Here is a 21,519-nt window from a genome sequence, read left to right on the forward strand (position 1 = left end):
GCCAGCCAACCCTTTTGGTGAAGAAAATTTTCCTAAGAACCCATCTAAACCTACCCTGGGGTGCAACTTGAGGCCGTTTCCTCTTGCCTGTCACATGTCACCTGGCACACAGAAGCTCTCTCAACTACACCTGGACAAGAGGCAGGCAAAGTGAAAGCAGCATGTCCAGGACCTCAGGACCCCTGAAAAGCAGGGCTGGGATCTGAACCCACCAGCTCCATCCTACTGCACTCCACCACCACATCAGGAGCTGGTCACACAGCACAGCGTCACACAACATCTGGACAAAGAGCCAACTCAGTACCCAACTCTTTCTCCTCCCCAATTTCATTGCACAGTAACTCCCACCATCCCCTCTCCCACTTTGGGGGTGAGAATGATAAAAATAAACAGAAAAGTCACAAGGAATGGAAATGGCACAGCCAGAGGCAGCTGGGAGGTGACACGTGCCAGCTGCACCCCCAGCTCCAACCTTCCTCACACTGACTTATCAACTTCTTAATCATTTATATTTCACCTCCCCCTCCACATCCCACATGGAAACAAAAGATGATTCATATATCAAAATAATCACCTGGGACCTCTGAAAGCCCACGAGTTCCCACACTTTCTTGATAAGGAATTTTGCCAGTTTGGCACCTGGGTTTGACTCTGTCCCCTCCTCCCTTTATCCTGGTCCCACATCACAGAGGGGGCAGAGCAGGCACACAACCTGCCCACACACTACTTTTAGGACTTAAATTAATTGAGCACAAAACAAATTCACTGTAAAAACTTGAGGCATCTGAACCATCCAACTACTTGGGAATCACCTGTGCTGTGGGAATACTGTCCCTTTTCTTCTCCAGAGGGTGGAGAGATTGATTTTCTGTCAGCAGGGAAGTGGTTTTGTACCATTTGGCTTTTATCACCAGCATCACACTGGAAAGAGCAGCTGCTGGTTCAAGCCCACAGCCTGGGCTTGCCACAGAAAGAGGTCAACAGGATTATGGTGCCAAAAGAGACCTGCAGCGATGGATTTTCCTCCATAGAAGGAAAAGAGTGGAGCTGGGAGCTGAAAGCTCAACTCTGCAGCTTCAGCAGTGAAGCATCCACATCCATACGTGGTGCAAGACACCACTGTGCCCAGGAGCCCAGAACACTGGTGCCACAGCCTGAACACACACCAGCCCTGCCCCAGGGAGCACAGCCACCCTCCACCAGGGCCCTGGTCACAAACACCCCCACCCTTCCTGCATCCCTCACAAAATGAGAGAGCATCTGTGAGGAGCTTTCCTCCTTCCAAAGGCCCAGATCCCAAAACAGAGAGAGCTGAAAGCAAGATCCAAGGTTGGGCCCCTTGCAGAGCCATCCCAGCCCCAGCACCACACAGAAGGAAGATGGTGAAACTCTCCTCATCTGTCCCAGAGCTGTGACCTGTCCCTGGCAGCTGAACAGCTGGGTATCAAACCCAAAGCACAGGCTGCCAGTACCTGCCAGCACAGACAGAGGTGACACAAGTCACAAACCTGCCCACTCAGGCAGGGTCAGCAGCCACAGCTTCACAGCTGGCTTCACTGCTGGAGCCCTCCTAGCAAACCACAGCAGCTCAGAGTGAGAAACACAGGGCCACTGGAGCAGAGAGCTGGAGAGAGCTATTAAACCTCTAAAGCAAGGAAGGAATGAATAAAAGCTGCAGCTCCTGGCATTATCACTGATCTGCTGTTGCAGGGAGGTCACAGATGCACGAACAACCAGAGCCACAGGAGAGCTTGGCAAATGCAGTGACAGTGCCCAGGCAGGGTCACCACTGTCCATGCTCTGTTTCCAAACAGCAGCAAAACACACACAAGGACAATTTAGAGGGCAGAAAAGGCTTGCTCAGAAACAGGGACATGACTTTGGGGAGATTCTTCACGAGACAAGACGAGGTCCTTGCCTTCCACCCACATACCAGGCAAGGATACACTGCCTCTTGCAGAGGGTGCTGGAAACTAGAGCAACATTCTCTAGCAGAGATGCTCAACTGGCCAGGTTTCCTAAGCACCCTCCCCTGCCATGCCAAGGAATCAGGAAGATCACACCAATTTCACTGCCTTGCAGAGCACCAACCCCAAAGCCTGCTCCAGCTCTCCTGCAAAAGATATTTTTACTCCTCTGCAGAGAAGCACTCTCCAGCTCCCCAAGCTCACAGGTTTTCCCCCATGCTGTGCTGAGGCTAATGGTTATTGACTTTTAGACATTTTTTTCTCCTCCCTTCAGATTTTGTAGCAGAAGCAAAGCACTTTCATCCACTTTGAAATGGTGCAATTAAACCAATTTTGAAACGATTTGCAGTTCTGTTCTTCAGGAAGAACTAAGCAAAGCTATGCTTCCCAGTATTTTGGGAAAAGAATCATACATTCACACAGCTCTGAATCCATGGCCTCAAGCAGGGAAGCTGAAGAGATTTACACTGACATGTAAATCCCTGCGACAGACTTCTATAAAACCACCGAGAGGCACACCCAGAAGGCAAGGAAGTGTTTCACACCTCCTGTAAGTAGGAAGTGTGAGAAGGAAAGAGATGAAAACTGCCTTCCTTCACCCAAACCTCAGTGACAGCTCCTGCCCTATCCTGGCACTCCTGCACCCACTCCTGATGCCAGCCAAGGTAACGCTGGTGTCACACGGGGCTCCGAGGACTCAGGGCTCAATCAGAGATGGCAACGCTTTAAAGCCCAGCACTACAGCAAGGGCAGCCCATGGGTGACAGCACAGATGCCTCTGCACACCACAGAGGGTTTCACACCACCTGGAGCTCACAGGCAGCCAGACAAAACCTGCCAGGCACCAGCACCATACCTTCCTCCACATCATTCCTCAGAGAAGCCTCCAGCAGAGCAACGCTGGCTTCAAAAGACACTTTCTTCCTGTTCACAGCATTCCTCTTCTTTTCGTGCTTCCTCTTCTTGTGCTGCATCTCCTTCTCATACTGGGCCCATTTCTTCAGCTGCTGAGCCCTCCTTTTCTGGGCTGCCCGCAGCCTCTCCAGCGTGGGCACCTTGTCCAGCAGCTGCAGCTCGGTCAGCAGGTCCACGTGGGCATCCATGGCTTGTGCCCAGGGAGGGGAGCAGGAGGATGTCCCAGGGGGAGGGATGGCCCACCACAGGTCCTCTGGATGGCAGCCACCTGCTGCTATACCAGCATCCTGAGGCTGAGCTGGGGAGGGCCCATGGCACACTGCTGGGAATGAGGTGGGAACCTGAAATGAGGAGAAGAGCAGGAGAGATCAGGCATCATCGGGCACATGAGTTCAGCCTGCTGGAAAACACAACAGGCGACATCTACCACCTCAAAAGGCAGCTGAGTTAACTGTGCTTTAATTGCTCTAATTGCTTTAATTGTTCTTACTGGCCTTGGTGATTTCCCCCCTTCCCCCACTCCAAACATCCCAGCAAAACCTTCTTGATTAAGCACAAGTTCCTCATTCATGTCCACTGCTCACATTAACCCTCTCCTACAGGCAGAATAAAGCCTTAATGAACAAAGATCTCCCACCTGTTTGATACCATTTGTCAGACAGACAACTTGGGAACAGCTTGAGTACTGAGACTCCCATCCTTCCCTGGGCTGCTCCTCTCCACCCCCCTGGTTCCAGATGTCCCCAGTCCTGCTCACACCAGCAGCCACCTCCTGAGGCATTTCAGTCTGAGCAGCAAAGCACAGGTCAGAGGGGACCCAGGCTGCAGTGCCCAGGGCAGTCACAGGCACCAGACCAGCACAAATGACCCAGCAGCCAGAGGCTGGAGGTATCTGGTACCTGTCTGCTGCCCTGAGGCCAGGCAGGCTGTCCCACAGGATCTTTACCCACCAGGAGCATCATCTGTGCTGCTCTGCCTCATCCATCCAGCCCCAGCCAAGGGGATACAGCTGGATACACCCAGCTCCCAGGTATTAAAAACACTTAAACCACCTCAGCTCTGAAGAACACAGGGGTTGTGCTCATTTCTCTCTTCCTTCAGGTTTTCTCTTCACCACACACTAAATCCCTCTGTTTTGCAGTTCAGGGTCCACAAGCACAGCAGTGAGAGCAGTCAGTTCACAGCTCCTGACCCCTGGTGTGAGCACAGCAGCAATCTCTGAGCAGGGCTACACAGAGTGCCCAACAGGGACCCATGGGCAGCTTCCACCCACAGCCACAGCTGCTCAGGAGGAGGAAACAGCCCAGATTTCAGGAGATGTCCAAGAGGTGCATTTTAAATAGAGCTGACATCACAGGCAAATCGAATTAATCCTTTCCAAACAGACCTGTGCAAAGCACATTAAATGGCTCATGCAAAATCCAGGCAAACAGCAAATAACTAGGTATGAGATGAGAGCTCATGTGGTTCAGCCAGCTTGGAAGGGACAAACCAAAAAGTGTTGATGGGAAAGGGGACTGAAGAACTTGAGTATTCACAAGCACCTGAGAAAGCCTCAATAAGACAGCTGGAGCTCAACTCTGCTGCTGCAAAAGAGAGGAAGCAACAGCCTGGTAAGCACTGGATGCAGAGAATCTATGGGAAAAGCAGCAGAAGAGAGGCCAGACCCAGCTGAGAGCCATGGTGAGGACACCAACCCTTACCCCATCCAGGTGGGCCAGGAAAAGCCACAGCTCATACCCCTCAGGGGGGGAAGCAGCCCATGGAGGAGGCTCTGAGGGGCTGCAGGGCAGTGTCCACAGCACACCCAGGGAATCCCACAGGGCTGAGGCATCCACACCCACTGAACACTGCCACGGACCTTCCAGGGGGTTTGACCTCACCTATAAATATCTGTGCAGACTGAGAGCGAGACACACCATTTCCTCCAACAGATAATTGGTTTGGGAACTGAAAACAAACAAACTCAGCCAGAGCTCACAGGCAGCTCTGGGAAGCTGCTTTATCCAGCAAACGGCCAAGGACAGCTTCAGCAGCACCTGCAAACCTTATTTTGAGGACTTCAGGACTGATCTGAACAGGAAAAAAAACCCTGTTTAATCCCATAAGAATTTAAGAGTGCCAGATAATGCTTTAGTTCCACACAGGAACAAACCCAAATCCTTGCAAAGTTTTTCATAAGAGAGCTAGTAACTCAAAATTCAAATTCAATTCACTTGCTTCAGATGGAAAACACCAACCTGTGGCTTTAGCACAGCCCTGGAAAGCAAGGGAAGGGTGCTGAGGCTCCTCCACAGCACAAGAACCACTCACAGCTGTCCCTGACCCCTGCCCACAGCCCCCAGGGCTGGGACCCACCACAGTCCCCAGAAACCCCACAGAAAATGCAGGAATGCCCTCCCCAAAAGGCTCTGATTTGGGACAGACGCATTTCCCGAGCGCAGGCACTGGGCTGGAAAGCTCTTCAGCACCTCTGGTGAACTCAGCTCCTGCCCCTGGCAAGCATTCCTGGGAAGTATCTTTGTTGGCAATCTCAGTCTCTGCAGCAGCACAGCCTGCAGATTGAAGCCCCAGTTACAATACCTCGAAGGAGGGGAGATAAGGGCAGGAAATGCCTCTTGGAATACTGCACAGGCACTCCCACCTCGCTCCTTTTCCAGGCCACTTCTGCCATTGTTTGCTCAAAGATGAACAAATATTTTCCAAAACACACCTGGAGTAGAAATGAGGACCTAGTTCTGCAGGATTATTAAAGCAGGGAACTTTATTGCAGCACTTCACAAGATAAGCTGGAAGTTTTCTTGTGGGTTTAGGACTGCACCTTGGAAAGAGGAACAGGACATTGATTTGTAAGCAGAGGACAAGTGTGGCTGGGCTTGCCCATGTTTCAGCTTTCCTGCAGCTCCTCTGCTCTCACAACAGCAGAAATGGGAGATTCAAGTGGTCTGTAAAGGGGAGTGGAGAGGGGAGACCCATGGACATCAGGACATCTCTGGAAGTACCAGACACCAGCATGTCCTCAATCCAACCACAAAATGAACCTCTAAGGGAGCTAAAGGTCACTTTGAGAGCTCTTCCAGAAGTGCACACAGCTCAACTTCTCCCAGACACAATTCCCCATCACTCTCACAGACCCCAGGAACACTTTGGCCTCATCACTGGCTGCCTGTTTTCCAGTGACCTGGTTCCTTCCCTGCACCTGAAGAAATGGCACACTGACTTCTGGCACAAACAGGTTGGGCTAACTATAGCACAGGTTCAGGCCCCAGCATTTGCTTACCTGCAAAGTGACACAGAAGTGCCTGTGTGGGTGTCTGTGGCTTGGAAGGCATCACATTTTGGTTTCTGTTTTATTTAAAGACCTAGAGGGGGCAGAAAAAAGCCCCATTGCTCATGTTGGGCCAAGCTGAGCAGTTTCCATGAGCTCAGCAGATCTGTGCCAGCACACTGAGCACATCCTGCCACACACAGCCCCTGCAGGGACAATGGGGGCTGTGTCAGGGCCAAGGGAAGGCAAGGCACTCGTGCCATCCCCTCCTGGCACTGCAGCAGGGAAAGGCTCACTCTGACCTCAGTGGTTCCTGAGAAAGGCACACAAGTGTTGGCCAGCACCATCATGGGTTTTTTTTTTGTAAATTTGCATTTCCTGTATGTTTTGTCTCACCTGACTAAGCCCAAAAGGACTTTCAAGGCAGGGTTACTCACTGACAATACAAGAAGAGACAGCAGTTCTGTGAAATGAGAATTCACTGAGGCAGGGGCTGCAGCTTGTGCCACCAACCCTGGCTGAAGGTGTCACACACTCCTTCCCATTCCACACCTCGAGGATGGCACCTGCCTCCCTCAAAGGTGAGAACCAAAGGTACCCATTCTCCTCCAGCAGCACACACTCAGAGCTGCCCCCTGACCCTCCTACAAAGCATTCAGCTTGCAGGCAGTTTGCCATAACGCTGCTGAGGCTGGAGCTGGATCTGTCAAAGCAGCCATGCAGCTCAGTGAGGCTGGAGAGTCTCCTCATCTCCCCAGCTGATGATGAAGCTGGAGCTGCACTGCAGGAGACCTGCAAATCCTCTGCCACATCTTCCCAAGGCAGCAGTTAAAGCACAGCATGACACTGATGCAGAACACAAACACTCACAGAAGTCCTTAAGTGTCATCAACTGATTTCAGTTTTATTCCACTTAAAAAAACCCAAACATACACAAACCACAGAAGAGCAACCCTTGAATGGGACACCTTGAGTGGAGATTTCTTAAAGCTTTCAAGCAAAGGGAAAACAGGAAGGCCCAGAAGTTAAGGAGATGGTTTTCAGCCACTGGATCACTCGTGCTGAGACACCTGCAGGACTGGGCATGATTAGTGAGGTGTCTGCAGCAAGAAGTCAAGTCAGTAGCATGAAGAGACAGAAATAGCCCTCTCCTCCCCACACCAGGTTAATCTCTCCACTGGAACTGGAAACCAAGCACAAAAGCCTGCAGCAAGGATCTGAGCACATAGGCAGGCAGCAGAGGAGGTGGTGCCTGATTTATTTATTTCATTATCATCCATCTCTTCTGCTCCCTGTGAGGGCAGGGCCAGTCTGTGTGTCCCTGTACCATGAACTGCAGGGTGACCAGCCCACTGCAGCCCTTCTGCTGAGCACATCCTCTGGCAACAGGCACCAGTGCAGAACTCACAGGCTTGTCCTGTGGGCATCACCTTCAGCACGGTCCCTGCTGAGGGATACAGATGTGTGTTCTGCATGGGTGCTCCTGCTGCTGGCCAGGATCTTCCCAGGGGCTGGAGGAAGCAGCAGAGCAGCTCTTCATCCCTCAGTCCCCAATGAGGCAAGAGCTGACTGGAGCCCAAAGGCCAAACCCCATCCAGAGACAGGCAGAAAGGCACTGAGAGGAGGAGGTGACAGCCCAGGGTCAGGCAGGAGCAGCAGGGAGAGGCAGGCACAGGAGCTCAGCCAGCCCCAAGGCAGGCACAGGGGGCTCAGCCAGCCCCAAGGCAGGCACAGGGGGCCCAGCCAGCCCCAAGGCAGGCACAGGGGGCTCAGCCAGCCCCAAGGCAGGCACAGGAGCTCAGCCAGCCCCAAGGCAGGCACAGGAGCTCAGCCAGCCCCAAGGCAGGCACAGGGGGCTCAGCCAGCCCCAAGAGAGGCACAGGGGGCTCAGCCAGCCCCAAGGCAGGCACAGGGGGCTCAGGGGATGTGCCCTGGGGCTGAGGTCCTTCCCTGCCCCTCTCCTGCAGCCCAGGCTGGCTGGGAAGGGCAGCAGTGTCCCCCTCCCACCCTTCCCAGGGGAACACACTCCGGGTCATTTCCTAAGCGTGTCCCTACAGAGCACACACCCTCCAGCAGCTCTGCCAAGGCACTCCCACCCCAGCACTGCCACCTGAGCTCTCTCCTCGGCAGCACCTCCAGCAGGATGGGAAACAACCCCTCTCCTGACCTGCTGATGGGTAGGAGCTCTTGGGGTTTGTGTGGTTTATTTTTTCAATAATAGAGAGTGCATCAAATCAAGAGGGTCCTTCATGCTTAGACCATCACAACCTTAAACAGTTTTTTATAAAACTGCCTCTGTCACTTCCTGTCTTTTATGAAAACATTTCATCAGAGCACCATCAATAAGGGCACTGCATCGAGTCCCACTGGGTTTTCAGACAAAGACACACAGAGGGGTGGGCACCAACAGTGACCACATGGCAAACTGGGAAGGGGACTTCAAATCTCCATGGAATCACAGCCCCAAACACTCATTTTCACCTCCAATGCCAAAGGAAACAGTCCCATTTCCTACAGAGCAGCATTTCCAGCCTCCTGAAGGGTTTATTTTTTTTTCTGAAGCCTAAATTTTTATTTCTCCAATGTCACCCTGGCAGACAGGTTGCACCATCTCCCTTGCCTGGGTCTGTGTGCATGGACTGTGACACAGGTGGGCACTGATCACCATCTCCTCTGGACATCAGGGCTGGTGGCAGAAACCTGAACAGAGCCCAAGGCAGCACATCAAACATCAGCTGGACACACACCTCAGCAGTGCCCTCACAATCATCTGCAACAAACCCTTCTCCAGAGCTCAAGAGCATCCACAGGTGAGCAGATGAACACAGATCAAGGTCACTGGCATTTCTCTGGGCAGAAACTCACTGCCAGAGCCACACCACCACCCCAGGATTGTTATTTCCAGTCCTGTGCTCCTGCCACAAGGGGTGGTGGAACCCACTGGTCCCTCAGTGCTACTCAGAGCTCTGGCCATTGCTTCTGGTGGCCAATTCTTCTTGCACACCCCATGAGATCCTCTCTGTGTTGTGCTGTGAGCCCCACAGCACCCACAGGTTAACCACATGGAGGAGTGAAAATTGTGAAAATTGCTGCTGCCTGATTTAATTTCACTGCTATCTCAGAGGTAAACAGCTCCTTTCTTCACTTCTTCACTCAGGGCTTCAGCTACACTTCAAGCAGCAGATGCTCAGCACTACCAGAAGAACGGTTCCTCCTGAAGGAATGACAGGGAAAGTGGCAGGAAACATCACTTAAAAAAAAAATATATATACATATATATTTTAGCCAGGACCCCTTAGGGAACATGACTCCTACATCTGCCCTGCAGTGCTGGTGGGTAAGAGCAGGTACAGAAATATTCTGGGTGAGAGATCTCGTCAGAAATTGGGAGTTTCAGGAGAGATTCTTGGCTTTCCCACAGGTTTCTTGTATGCAAAGTAAGTAACTTAATCTGTGCCCCAATTACCTTCTCAAAGTGAGGATACTGTTTTACCATCTGCAGCAAAGGAACTTTCATTGCTGCCTGCTGCAAAGGTGGTGAAGGTACGTCATTGTAAATTATTTTTCTAGCTTGTCAGAAAGCTACAAATTTTTAGCTAAATTCTTCTCCAGAGAATTAAAAACATTTTGGTTTGGCTGCTTTATCTCTAATTCCAGATAATCTCTCTGTCTTCAATGAGCTCCTTCCCAGCAGAGGGAATAAAATACAAACAAAAAGAAAAAAAGCTAAGCAGAAAGCAAAAAAAAAATCTCTTTGGAGCCAACACAGGTAATAAAAAATTTTAAGTGCCTCTTTCTTTTCTCTTTCCAACTATTCCATTCCTAACAATACTGGCAGTTGTTTGAGGAAAGCCCCTCACTATTTTCACTATATATTTCCTGTAAACACCCAACACAGCACAATATACATTCTTTTTCCTATCAACATTTCAACGTGGGCTCCCTTAAAAAAAAATTTAAAAACCCTTCTGTGCCAAGCAATCCTCCCCCACATCAGTGAGCAGCAACACAAAGCTGGTGCTGGTCCCCAGACATGCAGGGCTGGCTCTGGGGGCTCAGCAGACACAGCAGGGAAGGGCTTTGAGCACAGTTCACACAGTTTAGGAGCAAGGCAGAGCATTAAAGCTAAGCCAGCTCAGATCTCACCTCCCTGCACGTGGCTCCTGTGCAAAGCTGCTCCTGGAGCCCCCTCCCAGCACCAGGAGGTGTTTTAAAAACCTTCCTCTGAAAGCTCTGCAGAGCAAATGCAGCTTTCTGTTCCTGCTCCAACACAGCCCTTCAGAGCTGCCACCTTCCTGCATTGAACTGCCCTTGCCTGGGGAAATCTTCAAATCCTCAACTTCCATGTGATTGGTTTTCCCATTCATTAGGAGCTGGGGGTTTCTTCTCCACTCCCTATTCTCATTCCCTATCACCTTCCTCAAGCTCCACTCTCACTGGCTCCTGCTCCACATCCATGGGCAGAATGGGCTGTTCAGCCCCAGTCTGAGGTGCACTGGGAACAACTGGAAGGATGCACTGGAGCTGTAAAATCTGCTCAGCCCCCTTGTACTTCCCAAGGGGAATGCCTTGGGTTCCCTTCTGCTTTCAGATGGATTAGTGAATCAGTAAAAACAACCACCTGGGCTCTTGGCCATGGATTTCCTCAAGGAGAAGGGAGAGGGGCATCTCTGCCAGCTTGAACTTGGAAATCTTGATGGTGATTTGAGTTAAAAAATCAGAAAGTTCATGGCTATTTCAAACTACACCAGAACAAGGCATTCCCCTTTACCCCAGTGCAACAGAGAAACCTTAACAGCATGTGAAGCTGCAGACAGCACTCACTAATTGTCCTGATCCCTTCTCTCCTGAGCTGAGCACACACAAGCAGGAGCAGAGCTCTCCCTGCTCCCCTCTGACTGTGCCCCAGACAGCACACACAGCTCCACAGATGCTCCAACACAAGGAAATTTTATTCCTTCAAGAATCCAGCACACACCACTCCCCTTTGCCCCCCTTAGCAGAAAAGTGTCTGCTAACAAAATTTATCTCCGGCATCAGAGGAGCAGCAGGATCCCTGCCCTTAGGCAAAGAAAGAAGGATCAGAATGGGATTTCTGTGCAAACATGAAGAGAATCCCAACTTCCCTGGCAGGAGAGCAGCCCCATCCTCTGAGTCAGGCAGTTAAATATTGAAGGAAAGGCATGCAGCAGCACCGATTATGTGGAACAAAAATTAATTGAGGGCATAAGTCTCCGATTGGGCTCTCCATTTATTTTTTCCACAGCACATTATATGGGAGTGGGGATTGCAGTGCAGACACCTGCAGGGAAAGCAGACCCATCTGTGACAGTGATATCACCTCTTTTTATTTGTTTTTCTGGTTAGAGCTTCCATTTTTTATCAACCCTGCCACAGACAGATGTGTGGAGGCTTCCAAAACTGCATCCCTCTTCCTGACATTTTCAGCTACACATTGAGAGATACGTAATTTGGAAAACAACAATTTTCCCTCAAAACAGGCTTTAAAATAAGACATGGAAAAAAGAAAAAGAAAGGCAAACCCTAAGCTAATTTCCAACAGAATCTCAAAAACACCACTGGAAGAGCCCACACCCTTCCCTCAAGATATAAATTAAAGCCCTATTCACACCAGCACCCCACTCTAACAGAAATCCTTCCATTGTTTAAAGCCATTTACACATATTTTTGGCCCACAGAAAAAAAATTAATCCTGGGAACAGCCCTATTCTGGCAGAGCAACAAGCTAGATAAGTGCCTGGATTTTCCATCTGCAGCTCCTGGGCACCTCAGACTGTGCCAGCATGGGATGTGTCAGTGCTGGGCTCCTGCAGGTATGGACAGGGATGCGCCTTTCCCTGGAAGCCACATCGAGCATCCCACCTGTCCCCATGCAGATGTGCACCCCAGGGCTGTGCCTCTTGCAGGGAGTTATCATCCACACGGACTACATTCCTCAAGTTTTACTGATTTCCCTGCTTTTTTTCTGATTTTCCAGGGCTTTTGCCACCAAAAGAAAGTCCTGCCTTGCTCATCTCTGTCCAAGGAAAGGTGTGATTCTGCCAGCACGGTGACAAAGCCAGTGGCTGGCAGAATTTAAAAGCATTTGCTACACACCTGACAGGAGGATTATTGATTTTGTGGGAGATTTATGAGAGGATTCTCTTCCCAACCATCTGATCCATCCATTTTAAATAGTGGTTGCATTTAATTACTGCTAACAAAATGCTTTCAACTCTAAAGCTTATGGGCATTATTGAGCATATCTATAACAATTCCAATCATCCTCAAAAGGTCTTAACAAAATAACATAAAAAGACGCCCTCTGACCCATCCTGCATCCATCAGGGAGCCTGTACAGCTACTCAGGGTAGTGTTACCTCCTGCCTCGGCTCTGCAGGGACCAGCTGGGTGCCCACAGGCTCTGCTGGGAGAGTAAAGAGGTGAGACTTTGGGGAAAATTAATTATCCATGTGACAGGGCAGGATGATCTGTTCCAGGCAGCTCAAACAACTGGATTTGCTGTCTAGGGTTTAGCCCTTATACCTCAGTGAACTCCATAATGACTTATTGACCTGCTAAACCATGCACATGTCCCCAAAAAATTCATCCTCCAGTTCCCTCAGATTGTGCAGGTCAAGGTTAGCCCCCAGCACACAAGAAGGGGGCCCTGAGGCTGCTGATCCCACACTTACAGACCAGGCAGGGTCTGTAAATCACCCTAGAGCTGCTGTAGGGCACCAGGGCCAGCCATTCACAGCATCAGATCAGGCAAGCCAGGCTGCTTCCCCTGAAAGCCTGCAGGAATATTACAAGAGCATCTTCTAGAAAGTGGAAGCACAATACTTGAAGAGGACAAAGGCTCCTTAAGATGCAGATGAGCAGGAATCCTGCAGGGGAAAAGCAGCACCGCCTCCCACTTCCACCTCTGCGTGCCCCGCTCCAGAGGAACTCGCCTTATCTCAGATGCAAGCCATGAGATTGAAACGAAATGTTTTGCTAGCAGAATGCTAACAAAACCTTAGCACAGCTCTCTGCCGTGCCAACATCCCCAGTTTCAGTCTCAAATCAGACTCTGGGAGCAGCTTGCCACTGCCTTGCTTGCGAGGCAGATTTTCTGTTTCTGAAGAACCTTATTTTTAGGCGCAGCTATCAACCCGCACGTCACCATACATGCCCTACTTTCTGGGTTTTCTGCATCTCCTCTTGGCCACAGGCAGGGTGGTTGTTGGCTTGACTTGCTGCTTTGACAATACAATTGCTCTGACATCCACTTTAATCAAATATTTACCATTTACTAGTTTGGAAATAGGGTTTTGGATACTTTAGATTAAGTTGATTTACGAGCATGGATCCAGAATTGCTGGTACAGCCCTGCTCCTCACCAGTCCAGTTCTTACTTTGCTTCTGCTGTTTCTGGGATTACCAGCACAAGGTTCTGCTGTTACAGGCCAAGGAGGACCAAGGAAATCCTTGGAAAACCTCAGCCACTCATGAGCCCAATATTCAGCCATTCTTCTCTGCTGCCCCAATGCACAAAGTCAGACCTGTCCAGGAGAGACTCTTCCCAAAGATACCAAATCTAAGGACCAGAACTCAGCTGGGAAGAATGGCTGCTCTTAGGGGAGACTTTCTGGAGGGCTTCCTGGGCAGAGATGCCAACCCTGCCATTTGGTAGGTGCCTCATCTGAATGCTTGTTCTGGGAAAAAGTGTTATTTGGATGGCAGAAAAACCAGTGTAAAAGTCAAATTCAGGTAGCAGGGGCACCTTAAAGCCTGAAATCTGCTCAATCCAGCAGATGGTGGGGATGGCTCTTCTGCACCCCACTGCCAGCCCTACAGCTCTGCTCCCATCCACTGCTTTGGGGGTTAAGGAAGGCAGCAAACAAAGCCCACCCAGTACAAAACCCACTTAACTTCACATAGCAGATGAACTCTTGCTCGAGACCTCACTAATAAAAAGCCAAGTACTACACAAACCCCTAAATCTCAGTTTACCCCCACCAAGGAGAGAAGATTAAGGTATTGCTGGACAGCTCACAGCCAGCACAGGGCTCTCCTGCCTTCCTTGGCCTTTCTCCTTGAAGGGTTTTTGACCTTTGAGATGCTGTGCCAGCCATCAAGCTGAACGCGTGTCATTGAAATGCTGCCAAAGTCCAACATCACCACATGGAGCCATCAAAGAGCACCTCAGCCTTGAGGTTTTCCCATAGGGACATTAAGGATGCCATGGCTATGCCATAACATTATACAGAGTAGTTGGGACAAAATTAAAGCAACTGGTCCTGATGAGTGAAGCTGTGCATCTCCATCCTTCCCTCCTAGGCTGTCCTCTCTCCTCTCTTCCACAAATACCCAACCTGCAACTCCTGCCCCTGCCAGCTCAAGGACAGAGCATCAAGACATAGCAAACCTCACCCACAAATCAGGGACAAGAGCAAACTCACAAGGAAGGTCTCTTGGCAACTCAGGGTGAGAGAAAAGGAGGGGGGAATTGCTGCCAGCTTGTTTGTGTGCACTTAGGGTGGCATTTCTAACCCTGTAATTGTTGCACAATGAATTTAGCAATGGAGTTCAAGAGCTATGAATCATTCAGGCCAAGAAACCGTGAGTCAGCCCCCAAAGAATCAGGAGATGTTAAAATTATATACATTTAACTTCAGCTTGACAAATCCAGAGGAACAATGTCCCAGCACAACTCAAACCATCATGCCAACATCCCCACTGCTCCTCCCAATGGACACAAGACCAGAGCAGCACCAGAGCAGAGCCTTTGGCCACTGCAAATAATTTACACCTGCAAGCCCTGTCCAGCCCAAGTTATCAGCTCCAACTCCAAAAAACCACCTGATGCTGCCTCTTAGCTGGTGCTCACACTGACTCACTGAGAAAGGTGGTGAGGCTGCAGCCAGCCTGGGAAAAGCTCTTTGTGCACTCCAGACACGGATGGAGCAGCCAGGATGCTCATGTCACTGCGTGTGACCTGCTCAGCAGCTGGATGGGCACAGGGCAGGACAGCAGAGGTGGTGTGGGAGCTGGCAGTCGGGGTGTTGGAGCAAGGCACAGAGCTGGGGGTGGGAAAGGAGAGCAGCTGTCTGCAGATCAAGCATGAAACAGGGCAGATTGATGGCAGAGAAGGATGCCTGAGTTAAGGGGGTGTGTGGATGCAGAGAAGACCTCGGGAAGAAGGTGTTTTCTTGGTTCTCTTGGGGATCCTTAAGCCATGCCCTGTATTTTGGATTTACAGGGCCTGCATACATGGAAGGAAAGTTATTTTGAAGTGAGATAGGGTGCGAATTCAAAGCAGAACAACTATTCTGGGTTAACTCCCCAGGTGGCTTCTTATTCTAGAGTGGCAGTAACTTTTTCTAGTTTAATTCACTGTAAAAATAGATTAGGCCAGTGGTTCTCATCTGCAAGGCCATGGTAGCTGGCCTGCTGCTTTTAGAGCATCCTTAATTGGAGCCTGGCTATGGGGACACGAGATGCAGATGTGGTAGTCTCAATTTGGGAACAACACAGTGTGTCTGTATAGGAGTGTCTGCACACCTCAGCAGGGACACACACGGGCAGGGCACAGAAACTGCAGTGCTCTCTCCCCACCATGACCAAACAGCACTGCAGAGACCCACAGTCTGCCCTTTACAGCACCCCAAGGCCTCCTTGGAAACCCATTTTTGTTTGAGGTTCCTTTGAATTACCATTTATCAAGCTTCCATTTAGCCCCGTTAATCACAGCCTATCAAGCTCTTTCAAATGCAAACACGGAAATGTACCCAGCAACTGCACTTCTCCCGTTTATCCTTCTCCTGCTGGAATTATGGAGGGCTACAAAGCAGGAACGCCAACCCACCTGTCTCATGCTTTTCAACCACTTCCCAAGGGATGAAATCAGCTGACTGTTCTGGAAAGAAACAGACTGATCTCTTTGCCTGCCTGCTAGCAACCTTCAAGGAGAGCAAACAATGTGTTGTGCGGGAGGAAGAGCATCCCTGTGAAAGTCAAGGGGAGAGGCAGATGGGCGGCTCCAGCACCTGCATCAGCACATGGATGCTGTCCCTGGCAGCAGGGACAGCCAAGCCACCTTTGTCAAAGGCTGTGCATTTCCTAGCTGGGCCTCTAGAGCCAGAGATCTCACAGCTCATTTAATCCTCGGCAAACGATACACCATTTTTTTTTGCTTTGTTTGGGTATTAAGGCTTAGCCTTGCTCCAGCTATTCATTCTTTTTCCTCGGTGCCTATGTGGCTGTTAACCCCAGTGCTGACGTGTTTCTGAGAGCTGCAAGGAAAAGCTCTGTCGGGAAGAGTCACATCACTGTGCAGGTGTCATTTGTCCCAGACAGCAGTGCCGAGGTCTGACAAACCCCTTCCCCCTCTGCTGTGACCGGGGTGTTGAATTAGCACCTCTCACCTCCCAAAGTCTGACAGCTCTTCTGCTGCTCTTTGCTCAAGCCAAGCCCAGCACTGCCCAGCAAAGGGGGAACTACCCCAGTTTCGGGGGTGAGGTGCAGGTGATTCCCACCCAGCATTACCAGCCCTTGGGGCTGCCAAGCACCCCGTGCTCCAGGCTGAGCAGGACCTGACATAGGAGAGGGCTTTGCCTTAACCACAGCTGCACTCAGCTGGCTGCTGGTACACCCTGCACCTCCAGCCAGCCAGCAAAGCACCCAGGCTCCGCTGTCCTTTCGGGAGTGTTACCTTCAGAGAAAACCTTTAAAAACATAGTATCTTCTATACACAAAGCAAAACCATGTTGGGCAGTACAAAGTGACAGCCCACAGCTGTGCATGCCCTGCACAAGGGATGGATGGGCCAGCAGCAGAGCGGGGCTGTGCAGATCAATGTGCAGGGGAGCTCGGGAACGAGACAAGGAGAGACAAGCATATTAATAGAAGTCGACAGATTTCTAGTAAGATTGTGATAAGCCTCTTGAAACTTCCCTAAAGGATGAGCCAGCTGGCAAGACCATCCTAGAAGGTGGTGTAAGTCGACTAACAGCCTTGCAAAAAGCCACCAGCTGACCCCTTTCACACATCCCAGCTCGCTCCTGCAGCTCCTTAAGCAAGGAAAGCTGAACAGGACACACCTGGACGCTGCTAGCCTGGCACTCACCCTCAGTGCCAGCTCTCCTTGCTGGCCCTGAGCTGCTCAGAGCAAGCAGCGAGGTCGGGCTGACCCCAGCAGAGCTTGCTGCCCTGCTCTCCCCAGCGTGTCCCACTGCCACAGGGGCCAGCCCTACCCTGTCCCCAGCACCTGCCAGGCACCTTCGGGAGGTGGCACATGGCTCCTGGAAAGGGCTTTGCCAAAGCAAGGATGGCACGGACAAGGTGATGAGCGGGGTCCTGTCATTACGCTTTCCCTCCCTTCCTAAATTCGGCTCTGCTGGATCCCCCCAGAGCCAAGTCCTCCAAAAACACCACACCTCAGTGAGCATTTTACCCTCTGAGGAGGAAGAGAAGGGGAAGGCAAGGAGAACATTAAGATTTTTATCCTTCAAAGGACAATACCTTCAAAACCTGCTGGAGGCGGAGTGGACACCACACCAAAAGAAGGAGCTCACTGTGTCCCCTTGCCAGTGCCACAACAAAACCTTGTCACCGTTTGAAACTGGAGGCTTCACCTGGAGCATCTTCTTCAGGATAATAAACAGCAGCAGCCAGTTTATTTGGTATCAGGCAAGTTTTTCTTCTCAGGCCAATTAGCTGCTGATATAATTTGCCCACTGAGGTCACTGAATCATCATTTAGCAGTTTCAAAGGAGATGAGATGAACTGCAGGCCAATTTCCCCCCTCCAGCTCAATGAGTGATTCAAAATGCAGTTAATGATAGTGGCTCATAAGTATCTGGCAGAGGATTTGAGAGAGCAATTTATTGCCCAAAAAGAGGCTGATCTCTTTCAGCCAAAGCAGCTCAGCTGGTGAAGATGTTGGATCTGATTCTGCCATCTTACTTAGCAGATGTTAAATACTCAAGGGCTGCTAAACTTAAATCAGACATGGGTAAAAGGAAAAAGCGAAGACCCAAAATCAGGGTAAGGAAGATCACAGTTAAAACCCACTTTGTCACCAGCAGGCAAGAGGCCGTTAAAAGGGTAGGGGAAAGAACTGAGTAATAACCAACAAGACTTTCAGCACAAATCCTGCATTTTTGTGAGTTTATATAAGATAAAAATGAGACACCCCCTCATCCAGAAAAGCTTCATTATTTGTAAACCTCAGGCTCCATAACCAGTAAACACTGGTTGATGTTTTTCTTCTTGCTGGATGAAATGTGCCTAGAGGCAACAGGCATTTTATAAATTATTAAACCAAGGGAAAATAAGGTTCCAACAAAGTGACTGCAGAAGCACCAAGGAGCTGGTACAATTGGTACCAGCACATTTACACAGAGTCGTTTTTCCTGCAACAACTGACTCAACAAGAAGACATTGTTAGAAATGCACATCCTGGACACGTGGTCTTGATGGCAAAAAGAAGAGGCGATATCTCAGCATTTCATCGCATCCATCACACATATCTGAAGTTCAACACTTTAAACCTTATTTTTCTTATTAAACAGTCACTTCTGTTTTCTAGTCAGAGAGAAAATAACCTTTTTTTATTCCAATGTCATGAGAGATCTCAGGACACGAAGCAAAACCCATGAAAATAGCATAGTAAGAGTATTTTAGTATCATCCACAAGTTTTGATCCATCCATAGCATTAAGAAGGAAGGAAAAAACATATGTGAAAAAGTATTCTTCACTTTCAGGATTTAATACATTACATCCTTCACAACAAACACAATCTAAGTTCTGCTCCAGTCAGGAAAAACCCTTCTGCTTTCTGCCCTAAGAGCACTTGGCCCTGTGAAAAGCCAGTGAACAGCAATGGCAGGGCTCAGGACAGCGGGTCCAGGTCAAGGTGAGAGCTCGGGCAGCGCCGGCAGCCGCTGCTCCCCAGGATCCCCGAGGGTTTGTTCGGGACCAGGAGGGCTCAGAGATGGGTTTGGTTTAGCGGCTTTTCCCCCCACGTTTGTGAACCCTCTCTTTTCCCTGACAATTCGTGAAAAGACACTTTTCCTGCTACTACTCTACTGCAGCTTGAAGCATCTTCCTCCTCCTCGAGAGCTTTTCACCATAACCAAGCAGAGAGATAAACCAGAATTTGGTGGCTCGTCAGTCAACCCAAAAGCATCTCTGCCATCACGGGCACCTCAGGCCCTGGAGCTGGAGAAGGGGCAGAAGTTGAGTGAAGTTCCCCTGGTCTGGAGGAGCCTGTCCCCATGAGCCTCGCACGGAACCGCACTCACAGCCCCCCTGCCATTCCGGGAATTACGGCTGCTGGGATCCGCGCTACATCGAGGAAATTTCTTCCACACCCCTTTCATGCCAGAAGGGAGAGGAATTCTACATGCACGGAGCAAAACCCACCCACGAACAGCCCAAAACACATTTACATCGCGCTGGCTGTCACACCATGACCCGCGCTACAAACAGCACAACACGAGCGACAAAAGCTCCGCGGAGCCAGAGCCGCCTTCGGAGGGGGAACCGCGTCCCCATCCGTGTGCACGGTGAGGTGGCCGGGCCGAACCAGCGCCGGGCTGAACCGGAGCCGGTGCCGGGCTGAGCCGGACCTGGAGCCGGTGCCGGGCTGAGCCGAGCCGGTGCCGGGCTGAGTCGAGCCGGAGCCGGGCTGAGCCGGACCTGGAGCCGGTGCCGGGAAGAGCCGGAGCCGGTACCGAGCTGAGCCGGTGCCGGGTTGAGTCAGAGCCGGTACCGGGCTGCCCGCGGAGGGCAGCGGCTGCACAGCCCGCTCCGGGGCTGGAGTTACCCAAACTCCGCCGTGACTGCGGCGGGGACCGCGGCACGGCAGGACCCGCACCCCCGCAGCATCCCCGGGCGGAACCGAGCCGAGCCGAGCCAGGCCAGCCCCAGCCCCGCTGCTCGCCCCGCACGGCCCCAGCCCCGCACTCACCGCTCGGTGCAGCGGGCCCGGCCCGGCTCCCGCAGCAGCAGCAGCAGCAGCAGGCGCAGGGAAGCGGAGGGAAGCGCAGCGAGGCAGCAGCGCCGCGCAGCCCCGGTGCCGGTGCCGGTCCCCGCCCGCCTCCGGCCCCGCTGCGGCCGCAGCTCCGCCCCGAGCAGGGGCCGGGCCGGGGGCGGGCGGGGAGCGGTGCCCGCCCCGCAGGTGAAGGCGCGGGGCAGCCCCGGGGATGCTGCGGGAGCGGCCGTCACCGCACGGGGCGGGCGGGGCTGTTCCTGTCGCCGGGAGGGGTCATTAAGATACATAAATATTTTTATTTTTTAAAAAATCCTCTTTGAATTTGATGTAAAGTCGCATCCCTGCCTGCCCGCCCAGCTACCTGTGGATAAGATTTACCCCAACTTCTGGCTAGGTACCAGGTGAGGGACGCTGCTGCCCCCACCGAGGCTGGAAGGTGGATATGTGGTTTAGAAACTGTTTAGCCAGCGTTTTTGGATAAATATCTGAGCCCGGCAGCAGGTTCCTATTTGCCACAGAGTGATTTGGTGTGAGGGATGGGAGGAATTTTTTTAGGAGGAGCTAAAATCGCCCTCAAAGCAATGTAACATCACATCAGGCTTTTAAACGCTGACTGATACCAAAACCAAATGCTATTCCTGAAGTGTGCCTTATGCCAATTTTATAGGCAGATATAAGAGCCCTTGCCAGGGGTCGAACCAGTCACTGGAGATGGGAGGGAAGCCAAGGAGCCTCCCGGGGCAGGGAGGGGCACTGGGGAGCCCACACTCACCCACTGGGAGCAAGCAGATTCCTCATGCTGCTGACAGATAATGTGTCTGGGATCAGTTGCCTTTTCCAGGGTGAAATAGGTTTCAGGAAGTTTGGAGGATTAATCACCATTTCTCTTTGGGAAAGAGGCTGCTCCCCGACTGAACAGATCCACGGGGAGCAGCTCTGACACTGAGCTGTGGGGTTTCACTGAAACCCTTCTAGCTCAAGAGAGGCCTTTGGGTTCAAAATGTGAGTCACTCATTGAAACAGGACAAGATGTAGGTAAGTGTTCTCAGGTAATAAACGTGAATCTTTGCAACTATACAGGAGTGTGAGAGACCATCCACAGGGTGAAGGTCTGACCAAGGTGGGAGCTCACCCTGACATGTGATTGAGAGCTCTGTCCAGAATTAACTTGTAAGTGGCATGAATACATGGCAGAACCAGTTTAACAGTCAGTAGGTGACCCGTGGAGACATGGCCTAACTGTAAAACTTGTCTTATTGCTGCCTCTATACATGCAAAAATCTCAAAACAAAGCTGATGAGAAGAAAGCACATCTGTGTTCTCCTCCTCACTGGATCCACAGAGATCTAGGTGCAGGATGGACGGAATGGGAAAAGCTTTAGCC

General features: G+C 51.1%; 1 protein-coding gene across 1 annotated transcript in view; it reads right to left on the minus strand.

Annotated features, from left to right (window-relative positions):
- Positions 1 to 20,189, minus strand: part of PPP1R16B (protein phosphatase 1 regulatory subunit 16B) — a 57,613-nt gene extending 37,424 nt beyond the window's left edge. The window contains exons 1-2 of the mRNA XM_033074909.1: positions 20,111 to 20,189; positions 2,824 to 3,211 (exon numbers count right to left, since the gene is read on the minus strand). Of these exons, the coding sequence (XP_032930800.1) occupies positions 2,824 to 3,070 (247 nt within the window). The 5' untranslated portion in view covers positions 3,071 to 3,211; positions 20,111 to 20,189. The remainder of the gene's footprint in view (positions 1 to 2,823; positions 3,212 to 20,110) is intronic.
- Positions 20,190 to 21,519: the final 1,330 nt, after the last annotated feature.

This window comes from Catharus ustulatus, chromosome 17 (assembly GCF_009819885.2).
Source record: "Catharus ustulatus isolate bCatUst1 chromosome 17, bCatUst1.pri.v2, whole genome shotgun sequence".
Classification (NCBI taxonomy): Eukaryota; Metazoa; Chordata; class Aves; order Passeriformes; family Turdidae; genus Catharus; species Catharus ustulatus.